Here is a 22705-nt window from a genome sequence, read left to right as displayed (position 1 = left end):
TTGTATCTTTTCACTATTTTAATTTCATTTGCAGTTTGTAAGATGATATATTTGTGTAACTGTTGGACTCTTGCTTTTGCTTTTATTGTCATGTGCTCGCAGAGTGCCACTGCAAGAGTTCCCGGTGAAAAATAAATAAAGGTTCAATGGAGGAAAAAAATCCATCGTTGGGGATTATCAGTCTTCCCCTTAAATAGAAAAGAACATTTGAGAGTGACGGGAGTAACAAACAAAAAACAGCAGCAAGCCCTTTAGTCAAATGTTATATCTAAATGATTTCAGTGTTTAATAGTGTATCAGTCTTGAAATGGTGACCCAATGATGCCACCATGTAGACTTTGACCTGTTCAGCTGACATAAAAAAGATGAGAAGGTCATTAGAGTGCACTGGCTCTCCTCCATCGGAGAACAATATGATAAAGCTGTGTATTCCAGCTACCGGTGAGTTGTAATTCTTTGTGCTCTAGCATGTTACCTTCAGTGGGGACCTGAACAGAAACGCAGCCTCCCGGGGACCAGAGGTAGAGTTTGGTGTTGCCGGTACACAGCGCCAACCGGGGGCGTCGGGGGTCCCACTGAAAGCAACGTACAGCAGCTGTCTGCTCCAACACAGCCTCCAGGCTCATCCTCTGCATGTCCCACACCCAGACAGCACTGGCCATGTTGTCTACAGTGAGAGAAACACAGATACACATTCAAAGCCACTCTCAGCTTTGAAATACTAGCATTAAAGTTACACATAAAAGTTCATGCTTGTGACAAATGTAGGCTCTATTACAGTTCTGGGTGCTCACCATGAAGGTACAGAAGAAGAGCTGTGGAGTCTTACCATTTTTAGTGGCTAGATATCGACTGTCTGAGCTGAACGCTAAAACAGAGACACCAATCTTGGGGTTGGCTCGGTCTGGGTCTGGTTTGACCACGGTCATTTGGACTGGCAGTGGGCAGATCTCATCTGGATGTGGCAACAACAAGTTTTTGATCAGACAAAATTGATCACTTGTCCTCGGTAGATGTAATCGAATACTGGACGCTGCTGACATACATTTGCTTTGGGTGTTGAAAAGGGTGGTGCTAATAGTGATGTTGTGTAGCGACATTTCTTCACTGCCAACAGCTGCCCGCCTCTCCACTTCCTTATACACAGTCTAGAAATACATCCAGCAGTAAATAAACGGTAAATAATTCAACTGCAATGTCTTCAAGGTTCACCATGAAGGCTTAATAATACTCACAGCTTTAGTGTTATCGATAGTTGCAGGGTGCTCAAACTGTGTGATTTTCTTCCATGTGATGTGATTTAGGATGCGAACCTGACATGGAGGTATGAAAATCTTTTGTCATTTATTTTGTAGTCATATTGACAATTGTACACAACAAATTCTAGGCAAGGAAAAAAAAAAAAAAAAAGTTGTCTGACACTATGGATTATTAATACTCTATTTTCAGAAAAGATTAGAACCATTTCTTAAAGGTAAACTTCACCAATTGTACACATCAAAGTCTGTTTACAGGTCTTGGGGAGCATAACAACATACTGTATGTGAAACAAGTAGTGTGAGGTTACGGAGGGAGCTACAGGAAATCTGCTGGTGTCGAAGACTAGCAAATTTGAAAATGAAAAAAAAAAAAAAAAAATCTGGGGATGAAGAGTTTGAAATATGCAATCATCAGCAAAGCAGCAATAACTGTCTATGAGATTGCCCATACTTTTTCATCAAAGCTGCCAATGGCCAGGAACTGACTGCTGGGGCTCCAGGACACAGACTTGACACCCAGCGACCACTCATAGGCACTGTAGGTTGACAGCAACCGGCCATCCAAAGAATACAGCAAAACCTTGTACTGTGGACAGACAGTACACACATGCATGAAACAACAGTACAAACAACAATGTTTTTTTTTCTTGCTTTGCTAGTACTAAAGTGTAGCAGTTATTCAACAGCAGACAGCTTCATCAATAGCTGGATTTTATTCATGGGCTTCATTGTTAAATTTAATACCATCACTGATGATAAGCAACATTTGCTTTGCTGGGATCCCTTTAATTGAACTCATATGTTATAAATTTCTGTCACTATTTCTTGTATCAATGCTTACATATGGGCACTTGTACTTGTCATAATATACTGTATAATATGATATCACAAACTGATGATGATATTGTGGTTGTCTACTTTAATGCTGGTTTTTGACTGTTTTCATACACCAGAGAATTCAACTCTTAACTGACCATTCTTGGCTGTGTGCTTCAGTTTCTATCAGTGCATCTTACATACTGATCCATGGAAACTCCAGTTCCTGCTCAACTAAGCCATCAGGATGATTTTTTTTTTTTTTATTCTATTGTTAAACAGACTAACCTCTAAACAGTTGTCCCACACTGCCAGCACACAGCCATTGGGAGACCACTCCAATCCTGCCACGTCCTGTGTCTCCGTCTCAAAATGCTGTGAAAGATTTCAAATACATTTTAATTAAATTAGACTACACATTTACACACAAAAAACACAAACTCTTTGTAACATAAATTCTCTAAAATTTAGGACAATTAAAACACTTTCAGAATTTTGCAAAAACAAAGAAAACTCAATTCAAACTGTTCAATTGTCAGGGTTGGACATTGTATACTGATGAGCCAAAACATTATGACCACTCACAGATGGAGAGCAGACATCTGCAATATATTAGGCAGTAAATTCATATTTTGTTCTCATTGTCAGCGTGTTGGATGTGGGAATAAACAGGTGTGCAGACCTTAGTATTTTTGAAAAATGCTAAATCCTTTTGGCCAGACGTCTGGATCAGAACATGTCACAGTGACGCTCACATTCAGAAGTGATGATTACCTTCTGACATTAGTCCAACAAACCAGTGGTGTTGGACACACAAGGCTCATTTATGTGAGTAGGCAACAAAGGCTATCCCATCTGGTCCAAACTGATAGCTAAAAAATAAATCTTAGTATCTGCCAGTGGGCCTGGCTACTTCCACTGCAGCGACAGTGAAAGTAGCCTGTTGAGGTCTTTCAATCCAAACATAAAATTAATTGTTTCGCCATAACTTTAAAAAGGATTTGACTTGAAATGATACCGTCAGTCTACCACTGAAAGCACCTACTATGGGCCTGTGAGTGTCAGTGTCTGGTCTGATGAATCAATTTCTCTTCAACTATTTACCTGGGCAAAGACTTGCTGAGAGGTTCTGCTTGGAAACCCTGATCCAGGCATTGATGCGGACGTCACTAAGATATGTGCCACCTACCTAAACATTGCTGCAGACCATAAATGCTTCATCAGACCATGCACACGTCTCATGGAAATGGTACTCTCCAATGGCTTTGAACTCTTTCAGCAGGATGATGTGCCACACTCCACACATTGTTCAGGAACGGTTTGAGTAACATGAATACGGGCATATAGTCGAGCCAAATTCCCAAGATCTCAATCTGATCGAGCATCAGTGGGATGGGCTGAAACAACAAATCTGATCTGCACTAACTTGCACCTTACAGAATCTTAAGGATTTGACATCTTGATGTCAGGCACTGGAAACTTGGTGGGCTGGAGCCATTTTTAACAGTAAATGGCATACAACAGTATATCTGGAAGGTGGTCATACTGTTTTGGTTAATGAGTGTATATTTGTGCATAGAAATGGCCATAAAAGCAAATTAAAATGAATTGTCCTACTTACCCTGAGTAAATGCCAGTCATCACACACAAATATACTGACATAATCTTTGCAGTCCCGGCGTTCAGCCAAAGCCATATAGCACCCATCTCTGCTGAAATCTAAACCTGTGGGTGAAAGATGATGGCAGAAAGCAACAATTTTAAAGAAAACTACTGGTTGTGGCAGACGATCAATAATAACAATAATAATGGCATGGGATCAGTATTTACATGGATTGTGGCTTCCTTCTTACAATTTATGGCCAGTCAGCACTGTCAAACATAAATAAATTATACAAGTTCAAGTTGTCATTTCTTGTTTCACGTCTAATTCTAGACATGTGAAAGAAAGCTGAACTGTTCTGTACAGACTTCACACACGTGTTTTAGATTTGGCTAAATTGCCATTTGAAGAAAAAATAATTTCATTGAAAGCAAGGTTGTTATAGAAAAGTGCATTTGTATATGTCGTTTATGGTTGAAAGGTATACAAGTAGGCACAGGAAGCCCTTGGGTATTTTCACATTATTATATCTGACCCTCTTTAAAAAAAAAAAAACACTCGGACACCCCTGGGTTTTGATGTATAATCACGAGTACAATAAAGATTGTGTAATGAAAATAAAACCATTTCAGCCACATTGGACTTAAAAATAAAGTAAACGTAAATCAAATTAAAATTTAAAAAACGCAATCCAGAAGTTTGAATACAAGTTTATGTTCCTGTAATTGATCCCTATCGAGAGCAATTGTATCGACCTTATAAGTTAAAGTATACATCATGTTTTTAATCTTCAGGTTTCAGTCTATTCAACACACAAAAGTTGATTTATTTGAGGTTTACTCACAGCAGCATGGGAAATAAACAAAATATAAAATATATTTTAATCTTTGATCAAAATATGTTTTCGTATTGGCTGGAAACATTTTAATCTTCTGATAATGGAATATGTAATCTCATGGCTTCCAGTGTATTTCATGAAAAGTAATTATTTGATTCTTTGGCACCATCAAGTCTTTGGTATGCAACTATCATGGCCATATTATTTATATGACAGCTCTGAAGATACATGAGTCACAGAGGGGAATAGTATTGCATGTGGAAAATGGGGAGAGCCATAGACAATCATTTTTCCACTAGTTGATGACAGGCCTGTTATGAAGAGCATGCCCCATTTACTGAAGAGGGGCACAGCTGTCAGCAGAGAGGACCATAGTTTGGCCGCATATCCTGGGTTGTGCCACAAGGTAAAGAACGGCATGTGATTCATGGGGCATGCCGAGGCACTCAGACTGCTGGTCGTGTCCTCAGGTACTCTGGTAGTACATATAAACTCATAATATCTCTCTCATACTCACCCTTCTGACATGCTTTGGGATATTTGATGTAAGACACAGCTTTGGTGCACAGGGACCAGACGGTGACTCTCAGCTGTCAAGGCAACAGAAGAAAGAAAGAAAAGAAAGAGTAAATTATCTCTTAAAAATAATGACAAACATTATACAGCCAAGTCGCAGAAAGGTAATGAATGTACTTAGTGAAATTACAAATTTCAGTGATTCTGAGATCTATCGGTCTTCTGTAAGAAATTCAGAGGTGTTAGTTTGACTTAGTGACAGCTGCATATGGCTAATAGGTGTCAATAGAAACATTAAAAAGAGGTCAATCAACCTGGGCACCAGCCAGATGAAGGCCTATAAGTGCTCCTCCACACTCAAACATGTGGCAGATCCAGACTACAGTCCACCATGCACTTTAATGGCTGTGGACAGACTGCCTTATGTCTTTGAAGAGGTAACTCTCTGTGAGGGATATGAGACACTTACATAATCCGTCCATAATTAGATGGATAGCCTGGTATGGCTAAGTGTGTCGAGTGTTGTCTATCACTGTACATCCACTGGGAATGAGCACATATGTTTAAGAGTTTCAATCATTGACAGGGACCTTAAGAGGTTATACATATAAAATTAACATATACAAAACAACATCTCAAAATACAACAGGAAAATGAGGGCAGCCCGTTTAGTAGCCAAGATGTAATGTAAGACATGTTTGCGACAAGTGTGACCAATTAACAGCAAGTTGTGTCACCAACAAGTTGTGTGCATTCTCACAAATGCCAAGCAGCGCCAAAGAATAACTATCTAACCACAAGTCGGCACAACAAAGAGACCACACGTGTTAATACTTGGTTTTGACAGCAGTAAGACTCTTGCCAACAAAAGTAGGTGGCACTCAGCCAGCAGTGTAGCATATCTTAACCCAAGGAACAGTATGATACGCAGTGTCTTGCCCTTCAAGAAAAGGATCACCAGACAGTCCTTGGCACACTGTTACAGAATCTGTGGTTTGTACTACTGTACAGCTGCCGTGGTGTTAAGGTGTTCACAGGGTGAGTTGTTGCTCCAATCTTCTGTTAACAACTAACAGGCTAAGAATGACAATAGGGAAATGCATTATATCTGAGTAATAAATGTGACTCAGAGATAATAAAAGGACATCTAGAGTATTTGCATGGACATTCATGTTCTACAGTTTATTAGATTGGCATAGTTCCATTGTTGATGGTTCACTCATCTCTTAAACATAGTGTATGACTGAGGTCATTAAGAAACTGGGTCGCACAATGTGGAAACAAATTCAGAAGCAAATCTGGATGCTAGAAAAATTGTCTGGCTCTTGTATCCATTGATGCTTTGAGGAGAACTGGATATCGTAGACAAAGATGGAAGTTGCTGACTGGTGCATCACGTTTTATTCTGCCTCCTCGTGCTTCCGTAATTAGAATTTTGGCTGCAATTATACTGGTACTCTTTCCATTCAAAAACAAGATCTGCTGTTGTGAAGACATCGTCTTAAATGAGGGCCAATGGAGTTAAACATTATGCGTGTAAGCTAGCAGACCGGAGATGTTTCTTATTCTCGTGAAATTTAAGGGAAAAATATTTTACACTATTCTGAAAATTCTTAGCAATATCATAGCCAGATATTCTGGGTCGAAATAATAATGACAATCTTTATAAAAAAAAAAAAAAAAAAAAAAAAAAAAACTTTTGTCAGGAAAGCTTTAAGCTTACACTTAGGCAGATTTTTGCATTTGTGAATGTGCAGTGTAAAAAAGACTTTCATAGTGTCCTGACAGACGTGAACTGGGCCAATTCTGTCACCTAACTGGACTGAAGTGTCCACCCTCCTGTTTGGTCAAGACATCCAGCTGTGTAGGCTCTGTAATAACACCTCACTGAACACTTCCTGGACATCCCCTCAGACATAGTGCCATGGCAACCAGTATCAACACTGCTCAAACAAAAAACACACTTACACATCTTAGATGCCTTGAAGCCACCACATAGGGGATGTTGGGAGGTCAAGACCCGAAGGCAGTGTAACTTTAAACTGGCAGGAGGAAGGGTAGCATGAGGAAAATAGGTGGGAAATGCTTTTCCATGTGGGATGGTACGCAATAAGATCCTTAGTTGGTAAAGCTACCCTTTAGATGAAGTATCCTCAGCAAAGGTGAGCAGCAGCTTGGGAATGGGGGCTCTGGACTTGAGGGTGGTGTGAAAAGGCAAAACTCTACTACAGCAGCTGTTGTTTATCCATCAGAGTTAGATGTCGGGTGCTGGGGTTAGCATAACTGTAAGTGGTGATCACTACCAAATGCAATTACAGATAAGAACATCTTTTTTTGTTTGATCACTGTTGTGATCATTAACACGCACAATGATCAACCATTAGGAGATGCTTCCTAAGGTTCCTTGACACCTTTACCAAGTGGGGTGGTATTGAGGGTTTTATAAATACAAGTGTTTACTGTTACATACTATGACAGTAAACAAAAGGAACTGCATTACACAGCATTTCTATCTGGCTGCAATAGCTGTGCTCACTTCAGACTGTAAATAAAAGTGATACAAATAATTTGCCATGTTATGACAAGACCATCTTCTTAAGATGCTGCCAAATAGAACAATTGTGGCTCAATTCTACCACTCCATCTATTTAGTATCTATTAGCAAGTGTTCATAACAAGAAAACCACAGAATTAGGGAGGATTCCCAACTGGACAGTCTGTGGGCAACATGATAACTACGATCAGTTGTAGACGACTGTTACTGACAGCAACCTGGAATAAAACCTATCCATCAGCCATTCTTGCTGCACGCCGAGGCGAGTGCAAGAGAATGGGCAAGTGCATTTGATGCCATCTAGGCCTATCTGTCATCAGTGGATTAGACTGTAGGCATTCCACATAGGAAGCTATCTCAAACCAATATAGCCTATTTCTCCTGTTACAGCCTCATGATTCTACCAAGGAACTGGAGCCTCTCAGCCCACATCGGGTATGGGTGAGCTATTGTCCCATGCTGCAGTGCATCAGCTGCCAACATTTACAGTTTAGTCCAGTAGCATTGTTGCCAACAATGCTACACATTAGAAAGGCTCCAGCTGCACCAGCAAAGAACGCTACTGCTAATCCAATCCCAACAATGTAAAAACCATTAGAGAAGTCAAGCTCAGCAATGTCCTTGGCTAGAGTTTTTCCACCCTCAGTTCATCACCCCTCAGTTGGTAAAGGAGGATAAACATGGATGTGTGAGTGGCATTTTGTGAGGTCCTAAGATGAATGATTGGAATTCAAATAGGAGACGACTTGCGTGAAGTCTCACAATACATTGGCAAGGTTTCAGCAATGTGACTTTCTATTAAATCTATGACAGCTGTTTTTTGACTTCTGCAAAAACAAAGTAGTTGAAAACCAAAGTACCTTGAAGCTTAAAAAGAACTGCATTGCACAGCATTTCTATCAGGCTAGAATAGCTGTGCTCACTTCTGGTGTGTCTAGGGCTGCCCCTAAAATCTCTGATCGCACCAGAGACCAACATACTATATCATTTTTCTATTGCCATATTGTCAGTTGTGAGCGAATAATTGTTGTATGCCTAAAATTCAGAAAATCTGAAGATATTTTTGCTGGGGTTAAAAAACAAAAAACAAAGACAGCCAGCCATACACATGCAGCTAACTAAGCACATTTACTGACACATACACAGACAGACAAACACATACACAGAGGCTTGATCCACACCACAGGCAGCTGTCCCTAAACAAGTTAATATAGCAAGCTGTTTATGAGTGGGGGTGAAATTTAAGCCTGACACGAACACCCGTCTGGCACAGCCTTAATGAAATCTTGGGCTGGGGTGAAGGTAAGTTCAGTGGGCTCCTTGGCATTATAAACAGTGACTATTTTTCCTTTGTTAAATTGGTTTTGAAAACTCTACAACAAAAGGATGCTCAGTAAGCAGTACTTACACCTGCTACTTATATGTAGCCGCTGATAAAGGATCTCAAAAACAGCATGGTTTTTGAATGAGCAACACAAAAGCTGATAGATGTTGAGATGTGAACTACGATAAAAACTTGCTAGTGTTGTTAAAACATAAAAAATACACATTACTGGCAAGGATTAAATAATAGAGCCACTACCGCAGCAGTCAAAGTTCAAACAATGACCACATTCAACCAAAGGATAACAAGTCACAGCCAGGCAGGGCAGCTGCAGCTGCGCTCACAACCAGTGGCTGATGCTGTCTGAGATCGACCTTTTAAAATGAGTAATGAGCACTAAATGCACCACATAAAGTATCACATGATCTCTCCTCTCCGCAGCATCTGCAGAGTATTATAACTAGACTGGACCAACATACCAACTGTTCAGATCAGAAGGAATGCAAATCTTATTGCAAGGGAACACCAAAGTACTGAGAGGTACAGCAAAAGTAATTCAGCAAAACAATTCCCCACTAAGACCTTCGGGAGGCTCCGTTTGAATGAGTATAATAATGCGTCTGTAATATAAAGGTGCGCCCGGTACCTCCACAGTGTTTTGCTCAAAGCTGTTTAAAATATTGATTGAGGGTGGTTTGCTTGAACAAAATTCAACCATTCATTAATTATCCTCAGTGAGACTTAAAGGTTAGACGTGTTAAATGAAGCAGAGTGTCATTATCTGACTTGTGTATATCATTTACCAGTGGCAGCATCAGTACAGGGTTACCAATCTCAAGAAACACAAAACACTGTGAGATGACGATAATAAGGAACAAATGGCTGTCTCAGAAGGAGGAAAAATTCCCCCTGCAAAAAAATCTGAAAAGGTATTTGTTGGCAACACGAGTGAAGTGCTGCAAATAACAATGATTCTTTTATTAGAGATTAATCTGCATATTCTTTTTTATATTAATAAATGTCAATAAAATGTGCTTTTTTTTCAAGTCATAAGTCACCATACTGCTTGCTTTGCTGGACGAAAACTCCAAAATACTTAAACAAAACTCCACTTTGCTATGGCATAAGTCAAATGAAAAAAACTCAAGTGTGTTCAACCGAGGAGGGAGAAAGGAATGTCTGACATGTTGCTGGAGAGACTACTTCAGAAAAACTGATTACAGTGGTAGATAATTTGTTGTCAGTTGATCAACTAATCATCTAAACATAAATGACAGCAAGCAGTTAAAGGGGTCATGGGTTGATGTGACGGCTTTCACATATCACAAGTCATTTGACACAGAAACATTTCGGAGAAAGTAATGTTGATATTGATCACGTCAAATTGCCCGCCTAAACATAAAATAACAGCAAGTCAATGTGCACTCAGACTGTCCTAAAACAGAAAGGAAACTGCACTCTTTCAAGCCTTCTTCCTTTTTTTTTCTTTTCTTTGGAAGATGCAGACAGACACAAAGCAGCCATGCCACAGACATTTGCACTCCTTGCACCCTTCTCCAGACCAGACACAGTTGTGTGTTGGACCACAACACCTGTCAAATGATTCCTGGAGTCAGGTTCAGCATGACAGACGCAGCCCACCATGGTGCCCCCTTCATATTCCACATGGCCCGAGGGTAGTTGCTATATCTTCTCACCCCTTACAACACATGCTTACTATGGAGCGAATATATAACAGGAATTGGGGGACACAGAAAAGAATTAAAGACATCTTTACTAGTCTGGGTTTAGTTTTGCAGACTTGCATAAACCACACTAAATAGCACCTCCCTCCCCAGATCAGGTTTTAGGCAGTTACAGAAGCTATACAAAAATAGTGTTTGTTACATGTACATTCAAAAAAATTTAAGTGTGTAAAGTAATGGAATTAAATATTTGAGGTAGCGAATACGTAGATGTCTGCCCTTCTTATAAAAAAGGGTCAATATGGTGTGAGCAAATTTTCACTTGTCACACACACTACTAAGGAATAATTCAATTTACTGGAATAAACTGGAGGAAAAAAAAAATCAGCAATAAGCAGTACTGCTAAAGTCAGTCTACTGTTGCATGTAGTGTGCCACAAGGTTTGATTCTAGGTTCTTCACTGCTCACTGTGTGTAATATAATTCTTTAAGTCTTGATTCACAAAAAACACAAAATTCCCATCCCATATACATATGCAGAATTTATTATAGACGTTTTATTTCAAAATGTTTAAAAAAAACCAAAAAAAACCCAACAATGAACTAATTTAAGAGACTTTTATAAATATTGTTCACTCAAGCTTAAGTAAAAAAGTAAAAATGTATTTTAACTCATATCAATATTAGATTTTTTAAATATCTAATTTACTCTGAAAGATCCAGACTTGGAGCTATAATACAAACACTGTTTGTTGATGTCCTTTTTACATAAGGGCCAAAAACTACACCAGTTCAGAGGCTTCATATAAAGCTGCAAGTAGGATCAGTACCAACAATTTGTGTAAGCAAAGGACAAAAATGCTGTGTATTTAAAAATAATCTGATTCACAAAGCCATGTTCAAACAATTCAGCATGCAATGTCTTCATTTAAATCACATCATCAATTTAAAAATGTGCACATGTAGACAGGCCTTATATTCCGCCCACTATACTCACATCGATAACCATAAACGGTCAATGCAAAAGCATGAATAGTGATCTACAGATTGTACCCAGGGGAAGGGTGTTACAAGCAAACTAATGTTGGAAACACTGATGGCTGCTAGCTGCGCAGTCAATTACACAAATCTGGAAATTCCAGAAATTAAACAAAGTGGTCAGATTTGGAGGTAGATGCCAGAAAGTGTATTGCTGCAAATGGTCATCTATTAATAGATGTCTGAATAAACTACGCACTTAATATTTGGCACCAAATATGCACAGAATTCAAATCTTCTCTGATTGTCAACGTAAATGGTATAGTGCATCCTGGCATCATCCTTTCCTTTAATCAACTATTTAAACTCTTTAAAAGCGATTGTCTTTTAGACTTTTGGAAAAACAATTTACATAATTGTTACATCAATTTGTCTTATCATGGCTTGAGTGGTCTGGGTGTTTTTACCTTTTTTATTTCACTGATTTTAATTTTTCTATTGTTTTATGTTTATGAGTAACAGATCATCATTTAAAGGAGTTGCTGCCAAAGAAAACTCCAGATCCACATCGGAGGGGCACATATACATTGCACCAATGCTCCAGAGGTACTTGAGACCCATGTATGACAGGACGCTAACAGGAGAGGAGCTATGAAATCAGGCTGAATACATGCAGCAGGTGGGGGGGGTGCAGGGGCAGTCAAGAAAGGCTCTGGTGTCTGGCTATTTTCAGGTCCCCCTTCCTTGCGGGCCAGCAACAGTTGAAACCAGACAAGCATATGTATAAACACACTTCCATGTGCATGAATGCACGCACACATGCACAAACCAACTTCACACTTACATGGAACTCAGTGGTGTTGAGAATGTGACGTCCATCTGGACTCCAGCGTGAGGAGACTAGTCCTATTGAGCCCTCATCAATCTTACAGTGCCAGTCCGGCTGTTCGAGAGACCACACCTGAAGAAAAAGACAGAGAGAAGACAGAGGGACAGCCATCGGCCATTACTGATGACATCCCTCACACACATCCTGCAGCTTTCTCAACTTGATTTCCAACAATAAGAAACACTCAAGAGACAGAAACCATGAAAGACTGGCGCTGGATACCCCTTCAAAGGTAAGCTACTTATGATGCATACGAAACTAATTTTCTAATTTCATCACTAAAGTGACAGTAAACATGACTAATTCAGTCTGTCTGTTGGGATGCAAGTATATAAAAAGAGGTGAAGATTCATTCAAAAGTAGGATTTTTTTTTCTGTATTTTTTTCTTAAAAATAATTTTTGATCTTATTAAAATAAAGACGAACTAGTGTTAAAAACACAGGAGAAATAAATAGCTTGGTTATAGGGTCATTAAAAGACATACAGTACGCCGCATGTAGGAAACCTAAATGAATGTAAATGAAGGATAACTGTTACTGTTAAAACAGCTACTGTATTCTTTTATTTTGTTAAACAATGAATTTAATTTGAAACAGCAGCCTCCGGGTCTCAGATTTCTGTTGTGCATCCCTTTAAATCTTATGTATGGTCTGCATATTTAATCAAAGCAAAAATAATAAATACATGTAATCAAATTATTTGATTATTTTCCATACTGAAGTACTTTTTGAGATTCCATTTATACAGAAGAAAAAAATATCTAAAGCTTGAAGCTATATGCAGCGTTGTGAAATATGGTTCAAGGTGTTTAGAAAGCACTTTAAAGAATAAAACAAACTAACAATTTAACTACTTCTAAAATAAGAATGTGGTTGTGAGTTGAAGCAGGACATGTCTGAAGCATCTGCACAATTTGAAATAAATTGGCTTTTACAAACCTTACTCAAACTCAAAACACTGCCAAGATGCAGAATGTTTGTTCCAGAGAGGAAATGCTGTTTTGGCATTTGATTACATAATTCATAAATTTGGGGAAGGGGTGAACTACTGTCCTTATGACCAACGGCCCTTTAGTAGTTTGAGAACTTCAGTATTTAGTACTAAATTTATATGGATACTCTATGACAAAAGGCAAAAGTCCTCAATATTTTTTGTTCAAAAGAACAATTAATGAATCGTTAAAAGTATTTAACTAGCAGACTGATCACCTGCATTTATACGAAACGCTGAGAGATATACACACATTACTGTCCTCTTCTCATCAACTACCTGTACCAGTCCTCTCTTGTACATAGCACAGAGAATAAAGAGAGAGTCAGAAGACCAGTCCATGTGGGAAATCTGGTCCAGGCAGGTGTAGAGCTGCAGGATCTGCAAGGTGCTCACATCTCGCACCACCAGCCTATACTGCACACAGGTGGCCTGAGGAGTGAAGCAAAGAGAAGAATCAGACAGGAAAAAAGCAACACCTTCACTTTTATCCACGTGTAACTGGTAACCTAAAAATGGCAATTAAAAAGCCCAATTTCTCCTGCATTAAACAAAACGCATAACATCACAAAGAATGCAACTCAGATACTGACCATGCATCTCCCATCTGGGGAAACTTTACAGAGCTGGTTGGTTTGCTTGAAGACCTCAGAGAAATTCATCTTCCAGTCAAATCTGTTCCTGTACGAAAAACGAGTAGAATTACAATTTAAAAAAAAAAAAAAAGAAAAAAAAGAAACCCAAATCAGTTTCGTCCCATCTTTTAACAGCTTTAACAGCGGATCACTCAGCTGACGGAGTTTCCAAATATTAACACGTGATGGCGCCATAAGTCCGATAAATAAACACACAATGGGCGCAGTGAATAGACAAACACACAAGAGCAGATCTTCTCTGGTAACAGACGTACTGATCATCCAGAGGAGAATAAAACCCACTTCTGTTGGAGAACACGACGTCAGCAGAAATAAACAGCTACAAGTGGCTAACTTGAGTTAGCATAGCTAGCTGACTTGCAAATATAAGAAGCGACTCCAGCAAAAAAAATAAAAAAAAGCAATTCTACATTACTTGTTTCATGTACAGTCTCTCTCCCTTTGTGTCAACATATTAAACTGGTGGGTTGATGAGAGACGAGTGCGCTACATGCTAACGGTAAAATTAGCTGCTCCACTAGCTGTCACTGGGCTCGCTGGCATATAACTCTACTAGCAACTCGGCGGGCATCGTTGGCTAACCGTCAAAACCTTCTCATTCAATCGCGACACTTACTTCTAACGTCACTTGTGCTGCTTGTGTCGATTAAACAAGAGACGCGAAAAGTGTTTTGCTCCACATGACTGCCTTCAGGGCACACGCACTGTGCATCCAACTGTTGCTAGTTTGTTTGTATGAACACATGACGCGCCACCAGTGCGGTCCAATCACCGTCCTTCTGCGGCGCTTTGCCTTCTGGGAAATGTAGTTCATTGGTGTGTTGTTTTCAGCGTGTTTTAATGTGTAACAGTTTAATACAAACCTGTAGGCAACCATATTTTTCTATTACATTGGCTCGTAATGTGATATTATCATATAGATTTAAACTATTCTGTTTTTTTTGTTTTTTTTAATTACCCTAAACTCTATTCCAATTGATTTTATTCGTCACCGTTTTAAAGCTCGTGGATTATGTTACGTTCACATGAACCTGACTTGTAGTCTAAGTGGCCCGCACAACAGTTTAATTAGTGTTTGTGTGAGCCAAAAACAGTCCTTGTGCTGAGTTGAAAAAGGTTTCCCGCTTATGTGCGGCCAAACCGCGCTACCGCCTCCCTGCTCCGCTTCACGTCCTCCTCGGTTTCCTTCAGCAAAGCTCACACTTCTCTGAACAGCTTGCAAATCAGTTTTCCTCTTGTTTCCTCGAGGTTAATTTTGCTTCTCCGTAAAGTCAATAATCTCCAACCACTGTTATCATTCGGTCAATTTTTCACCTTTTCCTTGTTGATATTTTTGTATGGAGGGTCACTCTCCTGGCATGTTCGATAATATACAGACAGGTGCTCGTCGCAACGTAATACCAGGGTGTTTGGATTGGAATAATAACCTTCAGGTAGGCTACGTTTATTTACGTTTAATGAGCTAGGCTACCTACTATAGGCCTAATTGTATTGATGTGACATATATTCCAGTCATCAAAAACATTTTTGCAAATTGGGACAATATTTGGTTAAAAAGAAAAAAAAAAAAAAAAAGCCATTGACAGGAAAGTCTGAGCTGCCTATAGAATTATCAAAGACTGGGTAACAAAAATTTAAACATCACTTTTTTGTTGAAATAGTTTAGGTTATTTTGTTGATTTGAATTTGTAACTGCGTCGTTTGGGTATTGCTTTGTTAGGAGTCTGTATTGTAGACTATCAGTGGTCTAAGTAGACACAATATAATCAAAATCAATTGACAATAAAATAAAAAATAGAGGCGTTAAAGATAATCCCTTGTCTACATAGGCCTACACAATAGTCTATTTTTAGTTTTTATTGTTAACCCCAAATCCTGTTATGGTCCTATTTGAGCAAAAAAAAAAAAATCGAAAAGGTGTTGAAACTATTGGCTGGTTCAGTTTCATATTATTTATTACTATTCACAGTCAGTCATATTAACGTATATTATTGCATCTATATGCTTTGGTATTATAATACCCTTCAGTGTAGGGATTTCAAAGTAGGCTATATAGGGATAGAGCGACACCCAAACATTAGACTACTTCAGCACTCGACAACCCTTTCAATCCTCATGAAATATTTTACTTAGGCCTAAGGAGGATCGAATCTAAAACCATTTTTAAAATTAATTTCCTGTCAGATGGGACTGTGTATTTTCTCGCATAAAATGGCCCTTGGGACGGCAGTGTGCGTGTATGTGCGTTGTCATGGGTGCTGTAACCCAGGAGTGGAGACACAAAATAAAGACAGGTGAATATCAGAGAAGCACATTGTGAAATTTAAAAGGTTTGTGTGACATTTGGGCAAAGAACCAGCAGAGGCCGTGCGTTAAGTAACAGGATGTAGGCCTATCCTCTAGGAAGTAATGGCCTAAATTGAAATTGAACAAAATATTTCTGCATGACGTAGCCATACGTGAAATTCAATATTTTACCCAAACTCTTAATAATAATTGTCACGATTTTTAGTGCAAATTGAAATGACCAATTTTACCATGTTATATCATCTATCAATATAGGCACAAAAAAAAAAATCTATCTTTTTATTTGTCTTGATTTTGATTTTATAGGTAGCATACAAAATTAGACTTCGTGTTTTTACCTCTAGAATATAGCTATACTCCCACCCCATGTAAAAAGCGGACCAAAAGTTCTGAAAGCTGTAGGCCTCAGTGTATCGAGGTTGAGTTAAATAGTGAGTGTAGCTCCTTCCCAGTGGTGCAGGTAAGTGAAAGTCGTCTGTGTCCAGGTGGAATCCCAATTACGATGCGGAGCAGAGCTCTGAGAACAACTCGTTTTTCCTACCGCTCGTCCTGCAGTGACACTTTGCCAGATCCTATGTGCAGCATACGAACTGATCTGGGATCTGACCAGACGGCACTGAGGGACGAGCTGGGAATGGGAACTGCTTTCTGCGGCGGCAGACACGTCGAGAACAGCGGGAACACGCAGCCACACAGCTGCGCAATTCCAAATGTTACGTGCGTGTGCGTGCTGCTGGCCATTTCAACATGTAGTCTATATGTCCAATTCTGTTTTTATGTCATGTTAATTGGATCATTTGACATTAATCAAAGGCAAGTTTAAATGTGTGGCAATGGCCACAAGATTAGTTGTAAGAACAGCCTTTGTTCAGCAGTCGTGACATCACTTCAGATGTTTACTCTGCTGCATATCTTCAATCGATTCAGACCAAAGTTAAAAGACCCCAGTTATAGATAAGATTACACTTGGCCACAAATTAAACTCTGAGAAAAAGTCACTTTTCGTAAATTCGTGTAATCTGAGATATATCTGCCGCCATATTATGATTATTAATGGTTTGCATTTAGGGTACCTATTTATTTGTTGCAACGTGCATCTTTCAAGCCATGCACCTTTGCCACAGTTTTTCTTGCGCAGTCCTGCAGGGTTGTTACTAAGGAGATGTGACGCTGCTGTGGTGCGCAACTGAATATGATCAACTTTACAACCAAATATGCCCGACAGGATCTTGTGTTGGATCAACTCGCAGACTAAATGGAAACTCAAGGCATCGTTTTATCATCTTTCGCGGTAGTCTTCAGTCAGTTTGGGTTTCTGTTGAAGATTGAAACAAATACGGATTTATTTGGCAGCTCGAAATACTTTAACTCAACCCCGCACAAAGATTCCCGGATGGATGTGCCCTTGGCAAGTACATTTCTAAACTTTCACGATCGTTTCATCATCTTGATCATCATCTGCTCTGTCAAAGTAAGACACGGAGCTCTCTGTCATTGTGAGAAGATAAATAATCCACATTTACTCAAGAGTTATAAAGGCTACTTGCTGCTTCGACAACTGCACAATGTCAGATCACATTTTTTGAGTACAATAGAGTAGGGGTGATTTTGAGGAATAGCGGACGATGTGAGGTTCAGAAGCTTCCCCTCGGAGTGAGACGGTGGCGAGTCAGGCAGGTCCGGGCATGCTCAGGCCCCCTGAGACACTGTGCCATCTCGCTGGGACCACATTAGTGTGATCACACCTGGGTGAACATGTGTGTGTTTTGAACCTCTTCCTCTCCTTTTTAAACATCAATAAAATGAGCATCAATTTCTTTGAACTTGTAACAAAGTCTGTTTTTCTGTCATTTTTAAGCACATTTTAATTAACTAAAGTTTTGTTTAAAAAAAAAAAAATCAATTAATAATCCAATATCTTTCTGTGAATTCCCTGTGTGTGTGCTCTGCAGAGTGATCTGCCCCTCACCAGACTACCCATCCTCTAAGATGTCTCAGTCCACTGTCTCTCAAGAAGGAGGCACCTTCGAGCACCTGTGGAGCTCCCTGTGAGTGTAAACAACATCTGCTGATGACTGATTTACTTCCATCAAGTTTTCCAAATTACATAATTGTTTTATAATAATGCAAAATGTATCAGGAAGTATTTACAAAACACATGAATCTGTCATCACTTTACCATTAATTCAAGAATAAAAATGTGGATATTTATTCCTAATCTAATTAAAAAAGAGAGAGAAAAACTTAGAATGTGCTTTATTTCTAGTGCCAGTAGTCTGTATAGTATGTGATGTTATTATTTTTTCTGTGTAATATTTACAAAAGCTTCTTGTGTGCAGGCATAATCAACAGTCAAAGATAAACAAGTAACTGCATTTTCAGCCACTTATGTTCACCTATTTCTTCGTGCGAGTATTTGATAGTTTATGCATTGAGGACTAAGAAAAATTGCCATATTTTTCAGCCTGTGCTTCCAATTGTGTGTTAGTCGTAATGTGTTTAAGTTTTTCTTTTTGTTTGTAAGTATACTTTGTTTGTCCTGAATAGAACAAACAGTCCTGTACTCTAAATTAAAAGACTTCACTTTTTTAAATTATTTCTTATTACTTTTTTTCTAATAGCAAAAGTCAGTTTTTCTGCTCATCTGACTCTCTGTTATGTGACACACAGACACATTAATGCTGATTTCTTTTTTCAAAAACTCATCCCTCTTTTACCAACTCGTAACCTTGTGTGTTCACAGCGAGCCAGACAGCACGTATTTCGAGCTCCCCCCAAACAGCCAGCCAGGTGAACACCCAGTTCCTTCCACCAGCACCCCGGGGATCCACCGCAACACTGCAGAGGTCTCCATGGACGTCTACCACATGAGGGACATGAACGACAATGTAATGGTAGGAATAAGAGCTCATGCGACACGTGATCAATTTCTGCTTTCCAACTGAGAAGCTTCAACTTATTTGTGATACTTTCGTATCAGATCTACACACACACACACACACACACACACACACACACACACACACACACACACACACACACACACACACATACAGTTTTTCCCTCCAGTGCTGAGTAGATTCCCTCCTATGTAGTTTCCCTCTCCTCTGCAGCTCTTTCCCTCTCTCTGTCTCCCTGCTGAGTGGCCTGTGGGGACTGTGGAGTAGTGTGTAATTGTGTGTGTGTGTGTGTGTGTGTGTGTGTGTGTGTGTGTGTGTGTGTGTGTGTGTGTGTGTGTTGGGGGAGTGCTCATTAAATCACAAGGCAGGGCCCCTTGCTGCTCCACTGTAGAACCATCTGTAGGCTGCAGTGCGTCTGCGGAAGTGCCTAAACAAGCATGCACATATGTTTGCAGGTGCATGCGCATGCAAACATGCGAACATGGAACAGGAACTTTTTACGAATGAAAAATATTTGCGGTTTTAGCAAGACCAGGGATTTAATAGTAGTTGTCTGATCTCACACAGGATAGAGCGTTTTTGCTCAGCCACACTGATGTGTATCTTGCACACTTGCTCACTCTTTCTCTCGGTTTCAAATATGAAATTAGAAGTCACTCCCAATCACACCTATGTTTCCTTCCCCTGATCTGGGATATTGGTCAGATCTAATCTCTAAGCAGGCAAGCCTGGGCCTGCCTAGCTGGTTAATGAATAGTCATGGCGTGAAAAAAGGAGGCGGATCGAGGATTTGTTGTTAGATGCAAGGCAAGTAGAGAAGGCCTAGTTGAGCAAGTGAAGCAAGTGGTGGAAGAGTAGAGGCAGGACGTTTCCTATGTCCTCAATCATGTCCTGCTCCACACTGGGCTCGCCTGGCCGTGGGGAGCTCGACTATTACAGTCACACTTGACCACAGCAGTGTAAGTCCTGAGAGCTGAGTCAGAGACATCGTCTCATTTTTCAGGAGCCTTAAGATGCTGTGTGATGTGGTAAGTGGACAAGAATAAATTTTTTACTTGCTGTAAATTTTGCTTGCTTTTGTTCTTTCTTGCGCGTAGAGAAATGGTAAAAATCACTTGGTTGTGATGTAGACAAACAGTTTTGGGTAGGGTCACTGTTTCCAAATTGGTGGCGATCAAACAGATGAAAGAATGAATCTGGATCTGCTCATGACTTATCGTGCTGTTTGACAGTCCTGCATGCATAAATGGCTGCTTCAATTTGAACTTGTGTGCTCATGATTTTGATTTGTGTCCTGGTATGGTGGCTATTTTTGTCGCTGTTGCATTAGTAAGTTAGATTAATTTGAAAAGTTGGGTGATGAAGTAGAAACAGGCCCCTCCAACACTGTCTGATTGTACCACTTGATGAAAAGGAAATCCTTGTTTTAACCTTGGTTAACTTTCCTCTGATTAAACCTTTAAGTATTCAGGAAATCACTGTGATGATTATTGAACTCATTTTATTATTCAATACATACTCTACAGCTGGGCGTGTTAATGAATGGTATATCGCCTGCTGCCCTTTGCCAAACATTCCCAACAGGGGGCAACCTTCTCACACATCAGTTCACACTTTACCTCCCCTCATCCTCACCTCTATTTAACAGAGCTGCAGTCGTTAAGACTCGCTCCACTTTTCATATAATGCTATTCACTCATTTAAGCAGCCCAACTTTTTATTTTGGTCATGCTTTTCTTTATTTCAGCAGGGCCATATGACAAAATAGGATTTTGTGTTGTTAATTGTGTTTAAAGTGGCCAAGCTGTTTAATATTGCAACATGCAGTTCGTTGTAATAAGCAGCTGTAAAAACAGTTCAATAAAAGGGTGATACTCTCTTTATCCTCAGCCTATTATGTTTCACTCATCTTGACAAGTGAAGGTTGCCGTGGCTGGATTATCTACATCTCTAAATGTTTTGAGCTTTTAAAGCTTGGCTTTGAGTGGCAGCTACCAGGATGACTGCCCATAGGGGACATCAGATGCTGTCGGGATCAGAAGCATAAACACTTCCACACAGCAAACACACACACACTTCCTCACGCACACATTTGTTCACACAGCGGCGGCAGAGGTTTTAGGTCTGTTTCAACTTGTCACGGATTGAGTTTAGGTATTAAGACCAAGCACACCTGTGAGTGCATATGTCTGTGACAATGTGTGTGTCAAGTGTTTTCTGTGGTTGACACATACACCTGGTCTTCTCTTGTGCTTTAAATCCCCTTTGATAATACCTGTAAGAGGAATATTTCAACGATAGTAAGCAGTCAGACATTAATGGTGACTCTTTTATACACCCTGCACGAGAAAACAAACATCAGAACTCATCAGCCCAGATACTGCCACATTTTTCAAGACGGTGAACACATTTTTATTTTAGCAAATGCTAGCGATGCCATAATTTCAACTGCCAGACACTTGATATGCTTCATTCAGTGGGAACTGCTTCCTGAAAGTCCAGAAACCAAACTATTGATTTTTAAGCATACTTGTTTTGAACCCAGCTGTATCCGATTATGTGTCGAGCTGCATTAACCTCAGTTAGGATCAATGTATGGATTCAAACACTGACGCATGCGTGCATCCTCATTTAACCTACATAGTTTGCATTAAGTCCTGGACATTGACCTGTGCATTTGCTTTCAACTGCATGGCCACATGAGGTTTTACGTGTCCTTGTTAAACGTTGATAAATTGTGTCTGTGTTATTTTGGAGGGATCGTCGTAACGAGACTCTGTGTATGGCTTCAGGTTTTATATCATGGAGTGCAGTATAATATAAGTTATAGGAAGAAAAAATAATAAAGAAAGGATAAGTTTCAACAGTTACACTCTAAATGAACATGTGCAGTGGGGAGGCCAGGTGGAGGATCATTCAACTTTCACACTTTCACACTCACTTATCTCCATATTCAAGAATGAATATCTATCATTATTTATGAGACATAGTATTAGTGTTTACATTTTGTTTTTTTTTTATCATTTTGTGACTAGCAAGTGAAAACGATCAGTGGTAATTTTCATATAAATGTGTCAGGGTACGAAGATTTATTTTACCTTCAGTTGCAGTTGAAAAGGGCTTTTCAAAACCTTATTATTGCTCGTTGTCAAAGAGTGAGCCAATCTGATGAAAACAAAAAAAATATATATGGACATTTTCTGTATACAAATTAAATATTACTATCTTAATTCCCTCCTTATGTCATAGTTTATTTGTTAAAAAAATATTCCCTTTAATTGCTGTCTGCTTTTCCTAACCATAGAGTTTCCATTTTAAATTGACCACATATTCATATCATTGATGCTGATTTCTATCTTATTTAAATTAATTATAAATCTCAAGCATTT

The 22705-nt window shown here is 39.4% G+C and overlaps 2 protein-coding genes across 3 annotated transcripts in view; one reads left to right on the top strand and one right to left on the bottom strand.

Annotated features, from left to right (window-relative positions):
• The window catches only part of wrap73 (WD repeat containing, antisense to TP73), a 16286-nt gene extending 1460 nt beyond the window's left edge, over positions 1 to 14826 (bottom strand). Inside the window, exons 1-12 of one of the 2 annotated variants that reach the window (XM_069140206.1) lie at positions 14726 to 14826; positions 14047 to 14134; positions 13733 to 13885; positions 12418 to 12534; positions 5034 to 5106; positions 3697 to 3800; positions 2364 to 2450; positions 1711 to 1845; positions 1236 to 1313; positions 1046 to 1148; positions 830 to 955; positions 476 to 667 (exon numbers count right to left, since the gene is read on the bottom strand). In XM_069140206.1, coding sequence (XP_068996307.1) covers positions 476 to 667; positions 830 to 955; positions 1046 to 1148; positions 1236 to 1313; positions 1711 to 1845; positions 2364 to 2450; positions 3697 to 3800; positions 5034 to 5106; positions 12418 to 12534; positions 13733 to 13885; positions 14047 to 14115 — 1237 coding nt within the window. In that variant the 5' untranslated portion in view covers positions 14116 to 14134; positions 14726 to 14826. Of the gene's footprint in view, positions 1 to 475; positions 668 to 829; positions 956 to 1045; positions 1149 to 1235; positions 1314 to 1710; positions 1846 to 2363; positions 2451 to 3696; positions 3801 to 5033; positions 5107 to 12417; positions 12535 to 13671; positions 13886 to 14046; positions 14135 to 14725 lie in introns of those variants that run through there. The other variant, XM_069140207.1, reaches the window with a different exon arrangement.
• The window catches only part of tp73 (tumor protein p73), a 26645-nt gene continuing 16568 nt past the window's right edge, over positions 12629 to 22705 (top strand). The window contains exons 1-3 of the mRNA XM_069140205.1: positions 12629 to 12694; positions 18369 to 18464; positions 19160 to 19310. Of these exons, the coding sequence (XP_068996306.1) occupies positions 12663 to 12694; positions 18369 to 18464; positions 19160 to 19310 (279 nt within the window). The 5' untranslated portion in view covers positions 12629 to 12662. The remainder of the gene's footprint in view (positions 12695 to 18368; positions 18465 to 19159; positions 19311 to 22705) is intronic.

Source organism: Embiotoca jacksoni, unplaced genomic scaffold, assembly GCF_022577435.1.
Source record: "Embiotoca jacksoni isolate LCO1_2020_lvr unplaced genomic scaffold, fEmbJac1.0.p SCAF_9, whole genome shotgun sequence".
Taxonomy (NCBI): Eukaryota; Metazoa; Chordata; class Actinopteri; family Embiotocidae; genus Embiotoca; species Embiotoca jacksoni.
This window is presented reverse-complemented; position numbering and strand designations above follow the sequence as displayed.